Source organism: Lagenorhynchus albirostris, chromosome 4 (genome assembly GCF_949774975.1).
Source record: "Lagenorhynchus albirostris chromosome 4, mLagAlb1.1, whole genome shotgun sequence".
Classification (NCBI taxonomy): Eukaryota; Metazoa; Chordata; class Mammalia; order Artiodactyla; family Delphinidae; genus Lagenorhynchus; species Lagenorhynchus albirostris.
The window spans coordinates 48,514,047-48,529,914 of record NC_083098.1 but is presented as its reverse complement, the minus strand read 5'-3'; the positions used below and the strand labels follow the sequence as shown (position 1 = coordinate 48,529,914).

General features: G+C 34.4%; 1 protein-coding gene across 7 annotated transcripts in view; it reads left to right on the top strand.

Annotated features, from left to right (window-relative positions):
* Nucleotides 1–15,868, top strand: part of MTHFD2L (methylenetetrahydrofolate dehydrogenase (NADP+ dependent) 2 like) — a 147,701-nt gene that overhangs the window by 22,498 nt on the left and 109,335 nt on the right. The window contains exon 2 of one of the 7 annotated variants that reach the window (XM_060148041.1): nt 3,767–3,843. The exons of the other annotated variants lie outside the window; for them this stretch is intronic. Coding sequence (XP_060004024.1) covers nt 3,792–3,843 — 52 coding nt within the window. The 5' untranslated portion in view covers nt 3,767–3,791. The remainder of the gene's footprint in view (nt 1–3,766; nt 3,844–15,868) is intronic. 7 annotated transcript variants of the gene reach the window in all.

The window sequence follows — 15,868 nt, the reverse complement described above, 5'->3', positions numbered from 1 at the left end:
CTCTTGATTATCATTAAACTCTACTGGTAGGTGCAGGAGTAGTTTATTAATTACATTCTGATATTCTTTCAGCAAGCCCTGGGCATCAACCTGCATGCTTTAAGAAGACGTGGAACTCATTAGTCATTTTGATAGGTTGTGTTGGGGAAGGGCAAATTTCCCCTCTATCTCTCTTGAGTTCTGTGACTGGACTACTACACAAGACAGATTAACAGGAGAAAAAGAAATAAACTTTAACCTATGCACATGGAGGTCCCACAGTCATGGGACCTAGGAAGTGGCCAAAGCAGGAAGCTTTTATACTTTTTAGACAAACAAACAATAAATTTGTGAGGAATTCACAGGACAAAGAAAATTAGGCTTTGGGTGCTTAATTAGTGAAGAATCTAAGCAGAGTTTGAGTTTGGGATGGTAAACTAAAGGAGTAACAAGTTTTGTTTATATAAGTTTCTCGCCCCAAATTCCCTATCTTTGGAAATCAGGGTGTCCTACCTTCAGATGCAAGGAGTGCATCTTTCATGAGAGATTTATTTCCTACTTTCAAGGAGACAGAGAGGAGGGTCAGAGTGTCCCTCTTACAATGGCTCTTTCTTAAGTAACCAATTCAAAACAATTAGTATGCCATTGAAGCGTATTTTGGCATGGCCTGCCCTGAGCCCCAACAGTTGGCTATGTGCAAGTGGATTGAAATAGCCTCTCTCTGGTACATGTCTTATAAGATTGTTATAATGAAACAATGAGCAAATGAACTAATGAAATGATTCTAGTCAATTACATCTCCAATTTTCCATCATTTTGTTAATAATCTGGATTCCAAGTTATTTCATGATTCGAAGTCGGAAATTATTTTTCACAATTAGGGCACTATGTTGAGCAAAAGAAATTCCAAATTAGAATTATAATTCTGGTGTTGGAATACAAGCTTGCATAAGGATTAAACAGAATGTGCAAGCAGTTTTCATGCATCTCATTTGGGTAAGAAAGCAAAGAAATGAGAGAGAATTCTGTCCTATTTGATGGTAATGAATCTATCACAGGCTTAAGCCCATGCTTTTGTTCAGGAGCTGTGTGACTTTGGTCCAGATTGAAAGTACTCAGGATAAAATTGTGTGTCCACAGTCACATGGTCTGACTGTTTGTCCTGCAACTGGTCCTACATCTAGGGAGAGATGAAACAATCATATGTGGATGCTTCCCTACTCCTTTCCTAACTGTGCATAGATTCTATCAGTATCAATAAGTGATCGTTTTGTCAAGGCCAGAATGATGTCTGCTATTTGTGTTGTACATATTTTTCTCCTAATTACGTATTATTTGCTCTTAGCTTTTATTGAGGTACATCTATTAAACTTATATTAAATATCATTTGTAGAGTATGTCAACTGAAGAAAAATGCACACTCTAAAAGTTGAGAGTTAAGTTTTATTTGGGGATATTACTGAGGACTGTAGCTCTGAGAAACTACTCCAAAGAAGTAAGGAAGGAGCTAGGATATCTAGGAGTTTTTTCTGAAAAAAAAAAAAAAAAAAGGTAGTTGAACATCAGAAGATTACTACTAATCACAAAAAACAGACATCTCAAGTTAATGATTTTAGTGATTTTCTATGTATGGGAAGATGCAAGAGTCTGGGCTCATTGAAATTATTCCTTAGATATGCATCTTAACTATCTAGGGTCAGTATCCAGAACACAGAATATTTCCTGGTTTTCTCCATCCTGAATTACCCTCAGGGTACACTGTCAGGCAGGGGGTGGTGTGACTACAGTGGTTGATAGCTTGATGGTGGGCAACATTTGTTGTTGACTGGAATGGCAGGCAACATTCCCTTTCCACAAGTATGTGTCAGTTTGTAGTGTTAAAAATAAGGTGGAATAATGGTCTTTAAAACTTGGGAACCAGTGACATTCTTTTTGGACTAAAGCAATGACAGGGAAATGATAATGTCCACAAGCTTGAAGCACACTGGAAATTTGCTATAAATGTTTGTTGTAGGGTGGTACTTGGTACAGGGTGAATTTGGTTTAAAAGGGTTTAAATTATATGAATTATATGAAAGCATTCAGATGTAAGTCTAGAAAACAGCAATCACTCAATTAAATTTTAATGTGGTTTTTTACAACTGCTCCATGATAACTATTACTAGTATTAGTAATGGCGATTTTTATCATGTATTATTGCCAGACATTGTTATAAAGTGCTTTATATACAAGAAATCGTTTAACACTCAGAACAACCCTTAACAGTAGGTACATTTTTTTTGATCTGTGGTTTATAGTTAAGGAAACTGAACTGAGAAACTTGTGTAAGGTCACAACAAGTGAGTAGCAGAGAAAAACCAGGAGACCCAATTATAGTATTCTTTCAATCATAATCACAGTCCCACAACTGAGACTGCAAGTCAAGCACCAAGAGAGGTGCTTAATCACCTTTTTGTATTTTCTTGCTTTCTAAGAAATCGACCTCTCATCTATTTCTGGGAACAAAATTATTAGGTAGAATGGGAAAACTTATTCTATCTTATCTTTTTCTAAAATAGTTTTTCAAATATTTCTCTTCATCTATCTAGTTTGAAGCCTTTGAGGATTAACATCTTCCAATTTATGTAAGAGGATTGAACAGAGAAATCAGAATGAAATACAGGATTAAAGGATTAAATATGGAGAGGGCGAATAAGAAAAGTGAGAATTCACAGTGTAGATACAACAAAGACAAAATTTTCTAGAATTTAGTAGGCATAAAAATGTGGGTATTGACCTAACTAGTGCATGTAGATATGTATATTTGTCTAAAACTTGATTCTTCATTTGGAGAAAAAAGGTCTTGCTATAATTGCTCTTCTTGAGAGCTTATGGAATTTATGTATGCAGAATACTTTTTACTCTATTTTTAATGTTCTTGACCAGAATGGGAAATTTTCATCACTCTGGACTCCTCAGTTTTTGTAGAGCTTCTTTTCTGTTTATTTCTAAATAATTTCTAAATTAGACTTGACCTTTGTTATAGCTCCCCCCCTTTCTTTATGGAGAAAAATGATTCCACATAGAGTATTTCATTGCTTTTTAGTAATATGTTTCTTCCACTAGGCTATTAGTTACATCAAAGCAGGGGGAATTGGAGTCAACATTTTTATTCCACCTTGCATCATGGTAGACTCTTAGTGAATGTTATTGCTGGAATGAATGAACCCTATAGTTTCACAGCTATTGCTTTGTGTGTATGTGTGTCATTGAAGGTTCATCCTTCTACCTATTCTTCTACATCTAAGAGAGTAGTGTGTAAGTTCTGTCACTGATCAGGATTTGGTGAGGATCTTATACCCCCATACCCTTGAAGGCTTCCTAAGTGATAGTATTTACTATACAAAGGACAGGCTAGGATAATGTACATTTTATTACTTGAATAGGACTTTAGCCTCTGACCTCTTAACTACGTTGATTATCTTTCAAACATACTGGGACTGACTTCTTTCCAACTTTTAGGCCTTAGCTTAAATGCCACTGGCTCAGAGAGCCTTTCCCAGCTCATACCTTCTAAAATTACTTTAATTCTGTCAATTCCTATGTTAGATCTGCTTTTTTCTATGGCAGACAAACAAAGTACTCCAAATATCCACATATTCCCTTACATTTCCCAACTTCTCCTAGGTTGGGGCCATGTCACTTCTGGTTACTGGACTGTGAGGGAAAGTGACTTTTTTGAGCCACTTCTGGACTGAGATGGTTAAAAGCTATGTGGCCCCCATCCCCTCTCCCCCTTTTGTTGCAGTTATCATGAAAGCTACGTGTTATAGATGATTGCCAGTTATGAGAAGAAAGGAAGTGGGATTCTTAACAGAGGCTTACGTGAGTAAGAAATAAGTATCCTTTCATAAATGATTGGGATTTCAGATTAAAAGACACACACACACACAAACACAAATGTGATGAAAACTATAAACACACAGATCTAAGAAGCTCAACGAACTCCAAGCCCATAAAATATGAAAAAACTATACCTAAAACACAAAAATCAAATTGTTCAAAGCAGTGTGATAGAAAAAATTTTTCAAGGAACAAGAGGGGGGAAAATGTCACATTATATACAGAGAAACAAAAGGAAGGAAATAGATTTCTTGTCAAAAACAATGTAAGCAAGAAGACAGTGGAACACCTTGATTTTTAAAGTACTGAAGGAAAAAAAAACTATTGATCATGAATTCTATACTCAGTGAAAATATCTTTAAAAACCAAAGGCAAAAAAGCATTTTTTAGACATTTAGGAAGAGTAGAATCCAGACAGAGCTGAAAACAATCAACAGCACACCCACACTATAAAAAATGGAAGTCCTTCAGGCCGAAAGAAATGATACCAAATGAAAATATGTATCTAGCGAAAGGAATGAAGAACAATGGAAATGGTAGCTACATGAGTAAGTATATCTGACATTTTTCTTATTAGTCATATAATTTTAGAATATAATTGGTATTTATCCCAAAATAAAAAACAATTTAATGTGTGGTTTGCAACATGTACAACAATAGCACAAAAGTCAGAAAGGAAGAAATGATAGGACATCATTGTTAGATTCTTATGCTGTATGTGAAGTGATATATCACTTGAGGGTAGACTGAAATAAGTTAAAGCTGCGTACTATAAAATCACAAGCAACTGCTAAAAAAAAACCCACACAGCAAAGAGTTATAGATAATAAGCCAGTAAAAGAGATAACATCCAATAATTAAAAATGTTCAAATTATTCTAAAGGAAGAAAGAAAATGGGGAAATGATAGATTTAATCACATAAATGTAACGTTGTATATAATCCAATTAGATGTCAGAGGTTGTCAGATTGAATGAAAAACAAGACCCAACTATATGGTGCCTACAGAAAATAAATTTTAAGTATAAGGATCCAGAGAGGTTAAAGGAAAAAGGATGTAAAAGACACACTATATTAACATAAATCAAAAGAAAGCTGGAGTGGTTATGTTAATAGCAGGCAAAGTATATTTCAGAGCAATGGATACTACCAGGAATAAAGAAGGTCATTCCACAGCAATAAAGGAGTCAGTTTATCAAGCAGAAATAGCAACCTCAATTGTTTACATACCTAAGAAGAAAGCATTAACAAAACTAATAGAATTGTAAGGAAAATAGACAAATCCAAAATTATAATAATAGATTTTAGTACCTCTTTCTCAATAACTGAGAGAACAAGTGGAGAGAAAATCAGTAAGAACAAAGATTTGAAGTAGAATGTCATCCAATTTGATCTAATCGACATTTACAGAACACTCTACCTGCAAACAACAGAATACACATTTTTTTTCAAGTTCACATAGAACATTTACCAAGAGATAACATATTCTAGGCTATAAAACAAATCTCAAATATAGAAGGATTTACATTACCTAAAGCATTTTCCCTCACCACAATGGAGTTAGATTAAAAATCACTAGCAGAAAAATATCTGGAAAATTCCCAAATATTTGGAAACTAAAGAACATCTAAATAACCCATGTGTCAAGTAAGAAAATAAAAGGGAAGTTAGAAATCACTTTTAACTTTTCAATGAAAATAAAACATACCAAAATTTATGGTATGCCACTAAAAATTACTTAGGAGGAAATATATAGCACTAAACACCTATCTTAGAAAAGAAGAAAGGTCCCACATCAATAACCTCAGCTCCCACCTTAAGATACTAGAAAAAGAAGAGCAAGTTAAAGACAAAGTAAGGACAAGAAAGGAAATAATAAAGATCAGGGCAGAAATTAATGAAATAGAAAACAAAAAAATAATGAAGAAAATAATGAAAGCTAGATTATCAGGGAAAAAGGAAGATACAAATTACCAATATCAGGAATGAGAAAAATAACATCACTATAGATTTTACAAATATTAAAAGGATAAAAGGGAATATGTCAGACAACTTTATGCCAGTTAATTTGGCAAATTAGAGGAAATGGACTACTTTCTTGAAAGATACACACTGCCAAAGTGCACTCAAAAAGAAATAGGGGGCTCCCCTCGTGGCGCAGTGGTTGGGAGTCCGCCTGCCGATGCAGGGGACACAGGTTCGTGCCCCGGTCTGGGAAGATCCCACATGCCGCGGAGCAGCTAGGCCCGTGAGCCATGGCCGCTGAGCCTATGCATCCGGAGCCTGTGTTCCACTACGGGAGAAGCCACAACAGTGAGAGGCCTGTGTACCACAAAAAAAAAAGAAAGAAAGAAAGAAAAGAAATAGATAACCTGAATAACTCTTATTAAAAAATTGACTTTGTAGTGAAAATCTATTCAACAAAGAAAGCTCCATGTTCAGATGGCTTTACTAGCGAAGTCTACCAAATATTTAAAGAAAAAATAATATTAAAGAGGAAGAAATACTTCCTAAGTCATTATATGAGACCACCATTACTCTGATACCAAAAAACAGGCAAAGACATTACAAGAAAGGAAAACCACAGAACAGAATCTTTCATGAACATAAATTAAAAAGGTATTAACAAAATTTAACAAATAAAATCCAACAATATGTAAAAAGTATCATTCATCGTGACCAAAATTCATCATGACTTTTATTACAGGAATGCAACATTGGTTTAACATTAGAAAATCAAACAATGTATTTCACCACATTAACAAACTAAAAATGGAAAATCATATGATTATCTCAATAAATAGATTAATTTTTTGGTAAAGTTCATTGATTCCTGATAAAAAGCTGTCATATAATAATAATAAAAGGGAACTTCCTCAAGCTGATAAGGGACACATATAAAAAATTCACAGATAACATCATAGTTCATTATGAAAGACAATATTTTCCTCTTATGATCAGGAAGAAATCAAGAATGTCCATTCTTATCATGTCTATTCTTGGAGATTCTAACCAACACAGAAGGCAAGGCAAGGAAAAGAAAATAAAAAGCAGATAACATGATTGTCTGTGTAGAAAATCCAATGGAATCTAGAAAAATAAAAAGCTACTAATACTAATAAATGAGTTTAACAAGGTTGGAAGATACAAGATTAATATGCAAATATCAATCTCCATTCTATGTATTAGCATCAAATATCAGATACTAAGATGAAAAGAGACTTTTAAAATAGCATCAAAAATGTGAAATCTTCAGGCATAAATTTGACAAAAGATGTGAGAACCTGTGCATTGAAAACTACAGAACATTCCTGAGAGAAATTAAAGAAGACCTAAATAAATCAATATATTGTGTTCATGGGTTGGAAGACTAAATATTGTTAAGATGTCAGTTATCTTCAAATTAATTTGAAGATTCAAGGCAGTCCCAATTAAAATCCCAGCATACTTTTTTGTAGCAGTTGATAAACTGATTGTCAAATTCCTATTGAAATGCAAAGTACCTAGAATAATTAAAACAGCTTTGAAAATGAGTAATATTGTTGAAAGAGTAATACTTCCTGATTTTAAGACTAATCAAACGTCTCAAAATCAAAGGATACAAACTTTCAGTTATCAAATAAATGTCATGGCAATGCAATGCACAGCACAGTGACTAAGATTAATAGTACTGTATGGCATATTTGAAAGTTCTTAAGAAAGTACATCTTAAAAGTCCTCATCATAAGAAAAAAAAATTGTGACCATATGTGGTGAGGGATGTTAACTAGACTTATTGTGGTGATTATTTTGTAATATATATAAATATTGAATCATTATGTTGTACATCTAAAACTAATATAATGTTATATGTCATTTATACCTCAATTAAAATTTGTTAAAAAGACTAATTATAAAGCTACAGTAATCAAGACAGAGTGGTATTGGAATCAGGATAGAGAAACATCAATGGGCAAAAATTGGAAGTCTACAAATAGATCCACACCTATATTAACAACTAATTTTTGACAAAGGTGGAAAGACAAATTAGTGCAGAAATGATGTGCTTTTCAATAATGGTGCTGGAACAATTGGATTGCATATGGATACGAAACAAGAACTTGATAAATTAGATTTCATCAAAATTTAAAACCACATGACACAACAATCCCACTACTGGGCATATATGCTGAGAAAATGATAGCTCAAAAAGAGTCATGTACCACAATGTTCATTGCAGCACTATTTACAATAGCCAGGACATGGAAGCAATCTAAGCATCCATTGACAGATGAATGACTAAAGAAGATATGGCACATGTATACAATGGAATATTACTCAACCATAAAAAGAAATGAAATTGAGTTATTTGTAGTGAGGTGGATGGACCTAGAAACTATTATACAGAGTGAAGTAAGTCAGAAGGAGAAAAACAAATACTGTATGCTAACACATATATATGGAATCTAAAAAAAAACAAAAAGGTTCTGAAGAACCTAGGGGCAGGACAGGAATAAAGACACAGAGGTAGAGAACGGTCTTGAGGACACGGGGAGGGGGAAGGGTAAGCTGGGAAGAAGTGAGAGAGTGGCATGGACATATGTACACTACCAAATGTAAAATAGCTAGTGGGAAGCAGCCGCATAGCACAGGGAGATCAGCTGGGTGCTTTGTGACCACCTAGAGGGGTGGGATAGGGAAGGTGGGAGGGAGACACAAGAGGGAGGGGATATGGGGATATATGTATATATATAGCTGATTCACTTTGTTATAAAGCAGAAACTAACACACCATTGTAAAGGCATTATACTTCAATAAAGATGTTAAAAAAAATAAAATACAACTTCTGCTCTTCAAAAGATACTATTAAAAGAATGAGAAGATAAGGCAGACAAGAAAATATTTGCAGAGCATATATTTGATAACATATGTATATGTGGAATATATGAAGCGCTCTCAAAAATCAAGATCAAGAAAATGAAAACAACCCAATTAAACAAAGCCCAACTCTAGCCAGAATAACATAAATCCTCTTGTCCTTAAAGCAAGAAAAAACTGAACAAACAAAATCAATACTTTTCTTGACCCATCAGAGAACTGAGGTTGCAGGGCAAACCACCATACCAATATCTGGAGAGATAAGAATATCCAGAAAGTTGCAACCAAGGTCTATTTACCTGTACAGAAGCTACTGGAACCATAAACTGATGGAAACAATGGAATTGGGAATTTTGATGAATTTCTGGAAGTAAAGTGTGTACTAGCATAAGAATGAGAAACTCCTGGGGGCCCTAGTCTTGGATGTAGCTTTCAACAAAAAAATGACAAGACATGCCAAAAGGCAAAGAAAAACAGTCTGAAGAAACCAAAAAGCATCAGAACCAGATTCATATCTGACACAGATTTTGGAGTTATTAGGAAATTTAAGATAACTATGATTAATATATTAAGGGCTCTGGTGGAAAAAGTAGACAATATGCAAGAACAGATGGGTAATGAAAGCAGAGAGATGGAAATTCTAAGAAAGATTCAAAAAATGCTGAAATCAAAAGCACTTTAACAAAAATGGAAATTGCATTGATGGTCTCAATTGTAGACTGGACATGGCCAAGAAAAGAATCAGTAAGCTTGAGAATATATAAGTAGAAACTTCTCAAATTGAAATGCAGAGAGGAAAACAAAAAAGACAGAAGAAAACTTCCAAGAACTATAGGACATTTTCAAAAGGTGTAACATACACACAGTTGGAATACCAGGAGAAGAGAGAACAGGGCAAAAGAGATATTTGAAGTAATAATGGCTAAAACTTTTCAAAATTAATAACAGACACCAAACCATAAAGAACACCAAACAGGATAAATACCAAAAATCATTAAAAGATTTGAACAGATACTTAACCAAAGAAGAAATACAAATGATAAATAAGGACATAAGTAGATACTCAACATCTGTAGTCATTAGGGAAACTATAATAAGATACTACTACACACCTATTAGAATGGCTGATATTAGAACTACAACTGACAATACCATATATTGGTGAGGATGTGTTGCCAGTAGGAATGCAAAATGGTACACTTTGAAAAATAGTTTGGCAGTGTCCTAACAATTTACATATATATATTTATTATATGGTCCATCCATTCCATGTCTATGTATTTACTTAAAGAAAAAAGATATATGTGTCAATATAAAGACTTGTATATGCATGTTCATAGAAGTATGATTTGCAATAGCCAAAAGCTATAAACAACTCAAATAGGCATCAACAGGTGAATAGATATTAACTGTGGTTTATCTATACAATGGACTATTACCCAGCAGTAAAAAAAGGAATGAAATATTGATGCGAACTCCAGCTTGGGTGAATATCAAGATAATTATGCTGAGTGAAATTATCCATACAAATAAGAGTACGTACTCTGTGGTTCTATTTATATAAAATTTTATGTAATACAAACCGATGTATAGTGACAGAAAGCAGATCAGTGGTTATTAGTCTGCTTGGGCTGCTATACCAAAATATCATAGACTGGCTGCCTTAAATAACAAAAATTTATTTTCTCACAGTTCTGGAGCCTGTCTGAGATCAGGGTGCCAGCATGGTCGGGTTGGTGAGAGCTTTCTTCCTGGCTTTCAGACAGACAACCCCTTCTTTCTGTGTCTGCACATGGCAAAGAGAGCAAGCTCTCTGGTGTCTCTTCTTATAAGGGCACTAATCCCGTCATGAGGGCCCCACCCTGATGACTTCATGTAAACCTAATTACATATCATTACATTAGGGGTTGGGGGATTCAACATATGAATTTTGGGGGGACACAATTCAGCCCATAGCAAGTGGTTACAAGTAGTTGGAGGTGAGGGGACAGGAAAGGGAGAGAGGAAAGGATGAGGAAAAGGGGCCTGTGGAAATTTCAGGGTGGTGTATATGTTCATTATGTTGATTGTGGTGATGGTTTCACAAGTATATACATATGTCAAAGCCTATCAAATTGTACACTTTAAATACGTGCAGTCTATTACATTCAAATATTCTTAACTAAAGCTGTTTAAAAAAATCTATTAGGAATACAAATAAATGCAATAAAACTATATGGAAAGGAAGTCAAGGGAATGATAAGCACAGGATGCAGGATGAAGTTTACCTAAGGCTGGAGCAGGAAATGAGGTGGGTTCATGGGCGAAATATATGATTAAATATAGACTATTGTCAAGTCCATAACTTTTGTTTGGGGTGGTGGATTTGCATATATCTAGCTTATTATGAAAAATAACTAATTAATAATTTAAAATTCGATTGTGCTTGGACTAACATTGAGATTGTGTCACAATCCATTCAACCAATTTATGCATTTAGGGTTTATGCAGAGAAAAAGGTCCAGATTTTAAACAATATTTTATTCAAATCCTTTCTAACATTTTAGTGTTAACATAGTTACAAAGGCATCCCCACAATATCATTTATCTACTTAAAAAATTTTCTCATTGGTAACATTTCTATCAGAGAATTTATGTGGGGATGTGGGGGAACAAAATGGAAAATTCTCCTGCTGTGGTTTATGAAAACCACATGATGGCAGCCTCAGGCAAGCAGTGATTAAAAAAAAAAAAAAGTTTAATGATTTATACTGAAAGCTGGGTAAATCATTTTGATATGATTTACCTATCAGTGGGATTGGTAGGTCCCTGTAACCATATGTGTCTCTTCCTATTCATTTCCAGATGGAAACCATCCCAAGAGTTATTTTAGTCACTCAGATCTATATAATTACGTCTTTTTGAGCAGTTGCTATCATAAACATACTATATCATGTAACTTGAGATTATTTACTTTTCAAAGTATCTTCAAAATCTGGAATTTCTTGGATCAACAATAGTTACTTCTTTTCTTTTTCATATTTTTCTCTTTTCTTTATCATGATATCTTCATGTATTTTTGAGTGCGTTCAGCTTTGATAAAGAATTTACCAAAATCAAAAGGCCCTTTGAAACATCTGGGTATTTCTTTGTAGAAAGTCTTTCAAGAGAAGTATTTGTATTATTGCTCTCTGACGCTCTTTGTTTATTTACCAGTTCAAAAAATATTTACCTAGAATCCAATCTATTCCTATATATGTGTCTGTGATAGTCACTAGGGGAAAGGGGTAGTTAGAAAACAATTTGAGACTCATTGTCCTTGAGAAGTTTGCAAGCAAGTCCCTAAAACACAGCATCTCTTCTTTTCCCTTTTGTGTAAAAGAAGCTCATCAGAATAGACATGCTCACTTATCCAACTGTTTCCTCTATGGAATAGACACTGCTTCAAGTTTAGTACAATGTATTTGACAGAAGTCACAGTGTATAGTGTCTGGGAATCCAAGGGCTTAATAAACAGGGTGTCTTCAACACTACTTCTGAAAAATAAGGCAATTTTTGGATCTCCATGTACTCTTCATATGACTCAAGAAACTCTAAGGGCCAAAGGTAGCAACCTTCACGTGATGTGTAGGTTCCCACTTCATTAACTTTTTTTAATAGCCTATGAAGTAAGCCTGCCTAGGGATGTCCTTGTAGTTTCGTGGCTATAGGAGAAAGAGGCTAAGGAAGGGTAAAGGGCCAGATCCACCCCTTTCTGACCTAGAGAACACCTCCCACTCCACCTCCAAGCTCTGTTTTCTCAGGTTTGGGGGTAGAGTAATACAGTGAGATAATAGTCACTTCCCATTCCCTTTTTGTCCTTGATGATGAAACAGTTCTAAAATGATATTGGGTAAGTGGTAAGACCTAATAAGTATTTTCTGTCTTGAAACATTGATGTAGAACCCAGAGGGTGTAACTTATGTATTGAGTTGAGAACAGTGAACACAGCTTCCAAAAGTATATCTCTCATTTACTCCTAGAAAATAATTAACTCATTAAGAGGCTGCAGCTAAATAATTTGATTAGGCAGATCTTTATTTCTTTAGAATGTAAGCTCCAGAGGTTAATAGTTTTGTTTGTTTGGTTAGCTTATATATCCTAAATCCTTAGAACAGTGCAAAGCACATGGTAGACAATAAATATTTAAATATTATAAATACATAAATATTTATTGAGTGAATAAATGAGTGAATTTTCAGAGGCCTTGTCTACACTTGTTCAGAGTGTGGACTTTAATGTATCAGCCTAAAGCTTTGCCTGAGATTTCTTATTTTTCAAGTCTTGAAAGGAAGAAATAAATGAAAAACAAACAGACATGAATCGTTTACATTAAATTTATATCAGAGGATATAAAAGTGCCAAATATCTAATAATGTAGATGCAGCTATTGACAAATCAAAATTTTAATGAAAGCCATTTTGGTTTTCATTGTATTTGAAAAAGATGGATGTCAGAGGTTGTAGAAAGATCAGACATCTTTTCCTCATATTAGTCTATTCTAATTGTCTGCAGGTTTCCACTAATTTGTCTCAGCTTCTTCATTTATAAATCAAAGGTAATTGTAGTCATTTATTCAACAAATTTCCAAGCACTGTACTTTGTGCTAGGAATACATCAATGAAAAAAAAAAGAAGACAGAAAGTTCTGCCCTTGCTGAGTAGTAGGAGAGACAGACAACAAAAAATAAACACAATAAGTAAGTAATTACTGTATATCTATTAGAAGTTGATATGCTATGGGAAAAAAGAAAAAGTAGAGCATGGTAAAGAGGATTGGGATGTTCGGGGGATATTCAGGGATGTTATATTTTTATTTTATAGTATTTATTATACAAAGGACATGCTAGAATAATGCACATTTTATCACTTGAATAGGGTTTAGCCTTTGACCTCTTAACTACATTGGTTATCTTTCAAACATACGGGGGCTGACTTCTTCCCAACCTTCATGTCTTAGCTTAAATGCCACTGGCTCAGAGAGCCCTTCCCAGCCCTTCTGAAATTTTTAAAATTCTGTTAATCCCTATTTTAGATCTGCTTTTTTCTGTGACAGACAAATAAAGTACTCCAAACATGCACATTTTTCCTTACATTCCCCGTCTTCTTTTAGCAGCTAGGCTTCGGACTTCAAAGGGGGGGCAGGCAATTCACCTGGAGATGGAAAAGCAAATGTTTAGTAGACAAATATTTGCTGGGCCATGAAGAGATAATGGGGCACAGAGTGGATTCTGATTTCTAGGTCCTGCCTAGAGTTTCCCCCAGCAACCTAGCGCATATTCTTTGCAGATTATCTCTGGTGATATCTCTATTCTGGGAACAGTTCTTTTATCTAAATTCTTTAGGCAGCTAAGGGGGAGGTAAAATGAAATCCTCATGCCAAAGAGATACATTTTTGTGTGGCAAATTTTCTCCTTCACAGTATGAAGTAGGGATTGTGGCTCAGTTTGGTTTTTTTCTATATGGCTATCAAATTGTTCAAGTATTAATTGCTGAAAAGACTTTCTTTTTCCCATTGAATTGCTTTTGGCAACTTTGTAAAAAGTCAAATAACTGTATAAGTGTTAGTCTAAAGTTGGGCTTTCTATTCTGTTCCATTGATCTACTTGTCTATCCGTACACTAGCACTACACTGTCTTGATTACTGTAGCTTTGTAGCAAGTCTTAAAGTCAGGTATTGTAAGTCCTTTTTGCTCATTTTCAAGATTTCTTTAGATATTCTAAGTCCTTTGCATAGCCATATAAATTTTAGAATCAGTTTGTCAACTTCTACCAAAAATACCTCATAGGACTGTGGTTGAGATTACATTGAATCTATAGGTCAAATTGGAAGAATTGACATCTTAAATATTATTGAGTCTTCCAATCCATGAATATGGTACACCCTCCATTTATTTAGGTCATCTGTCAGCAACATTTTGTAGTTTTCATTATAAAAATCATGCCCCCAATTTTAAAATTTACTCCTAAGAATTTTCTGATCTGTGAGTTTTTGTAAATAGAATTATTTAAATTTCATTTTTTAGTATTTGCTGCTTCTATACGGAAATACAATTGATTTCTTTTGTATATTGACTTGGTATTCTGTGATTTTGCTAAATTCACTTTATTTATTTTTTGTTTTGTTGTTTTGTATATTCTTTAGAATATTCTGCATAAACAACCATTAGAGTGGCTAGAGAGTTTTACTTCTTCCTTTCTGATCTTTAGAACTCTTTATTTTCCTTATTACACCAGCTAGGATCTCCAATAAAATGCTGAATAGAAATGGTGGGGGTGGACACCCTTGCCACCTTCTGATCTTGGGGAAAAGGTTCAGTATTCCATTATTAAGTATAATGTTAACTGTAAATTTTTTGTGTGTGTGTGAATGCCTGTCATATTGAGGACTTCAAGCTTTGCTTTGCCCTTGGTGAGCCACAACTGCATTCTGTTTAGTTCTCTTAGTGTTAGATGGGCTGCTTGGAGTTTGCCTCTTGTGTGTGTTGTTCAGGGGTCAGTCAGAGATTTGGGAAGAATTTATAGACACTAGTTGAGTCTCCCCTCTGTGGTTTTCTCTTTTCCTGGGTATATCCCTTCAATTTCCAGTTTCTGTAGTAGCCCCAAACTTTGTCCTTTGATTCCTCAAGCAAGTAAGACTGCAGATTTCTATCCAAATTCTAACTGTCCTTTGTCTAGAAAAACCTCCAAAATGGAAACACTTACAGTGATATTCCTTTCAGATGTCCATTCTCTTCCAAATCTCTCTGCTTCTAGTAACTCTCCAGTGTCAGATAGCTGTGTTTTTATTTTTTAATTTAAAAATTTTACATTCCATTTACAGTTATTACAAAATATTGGCTATATTCTCTGTATTGTATGATACATTCTTGATACTTCTATTTTAATATAATTTCTCCAATGTTTACAGTTGTTTCCTGTGAGAAGTTTGGTCCAATGTAAACAACTTCAACATTATCAGACATGGAACTTACATTTTAAAATAATGTGGTCGAAATAGTCCTTACAGAGAATGTGGAAATTAAGCAAAGATTTGAAAGAAGAGAGGGATTTAGCCAAAGTGGCAGGTTTTTTTAAAAAGCCTCCAGGCAGACACAAGAGCAATAACCAAGGTGGGAAATACCTGATATGTTA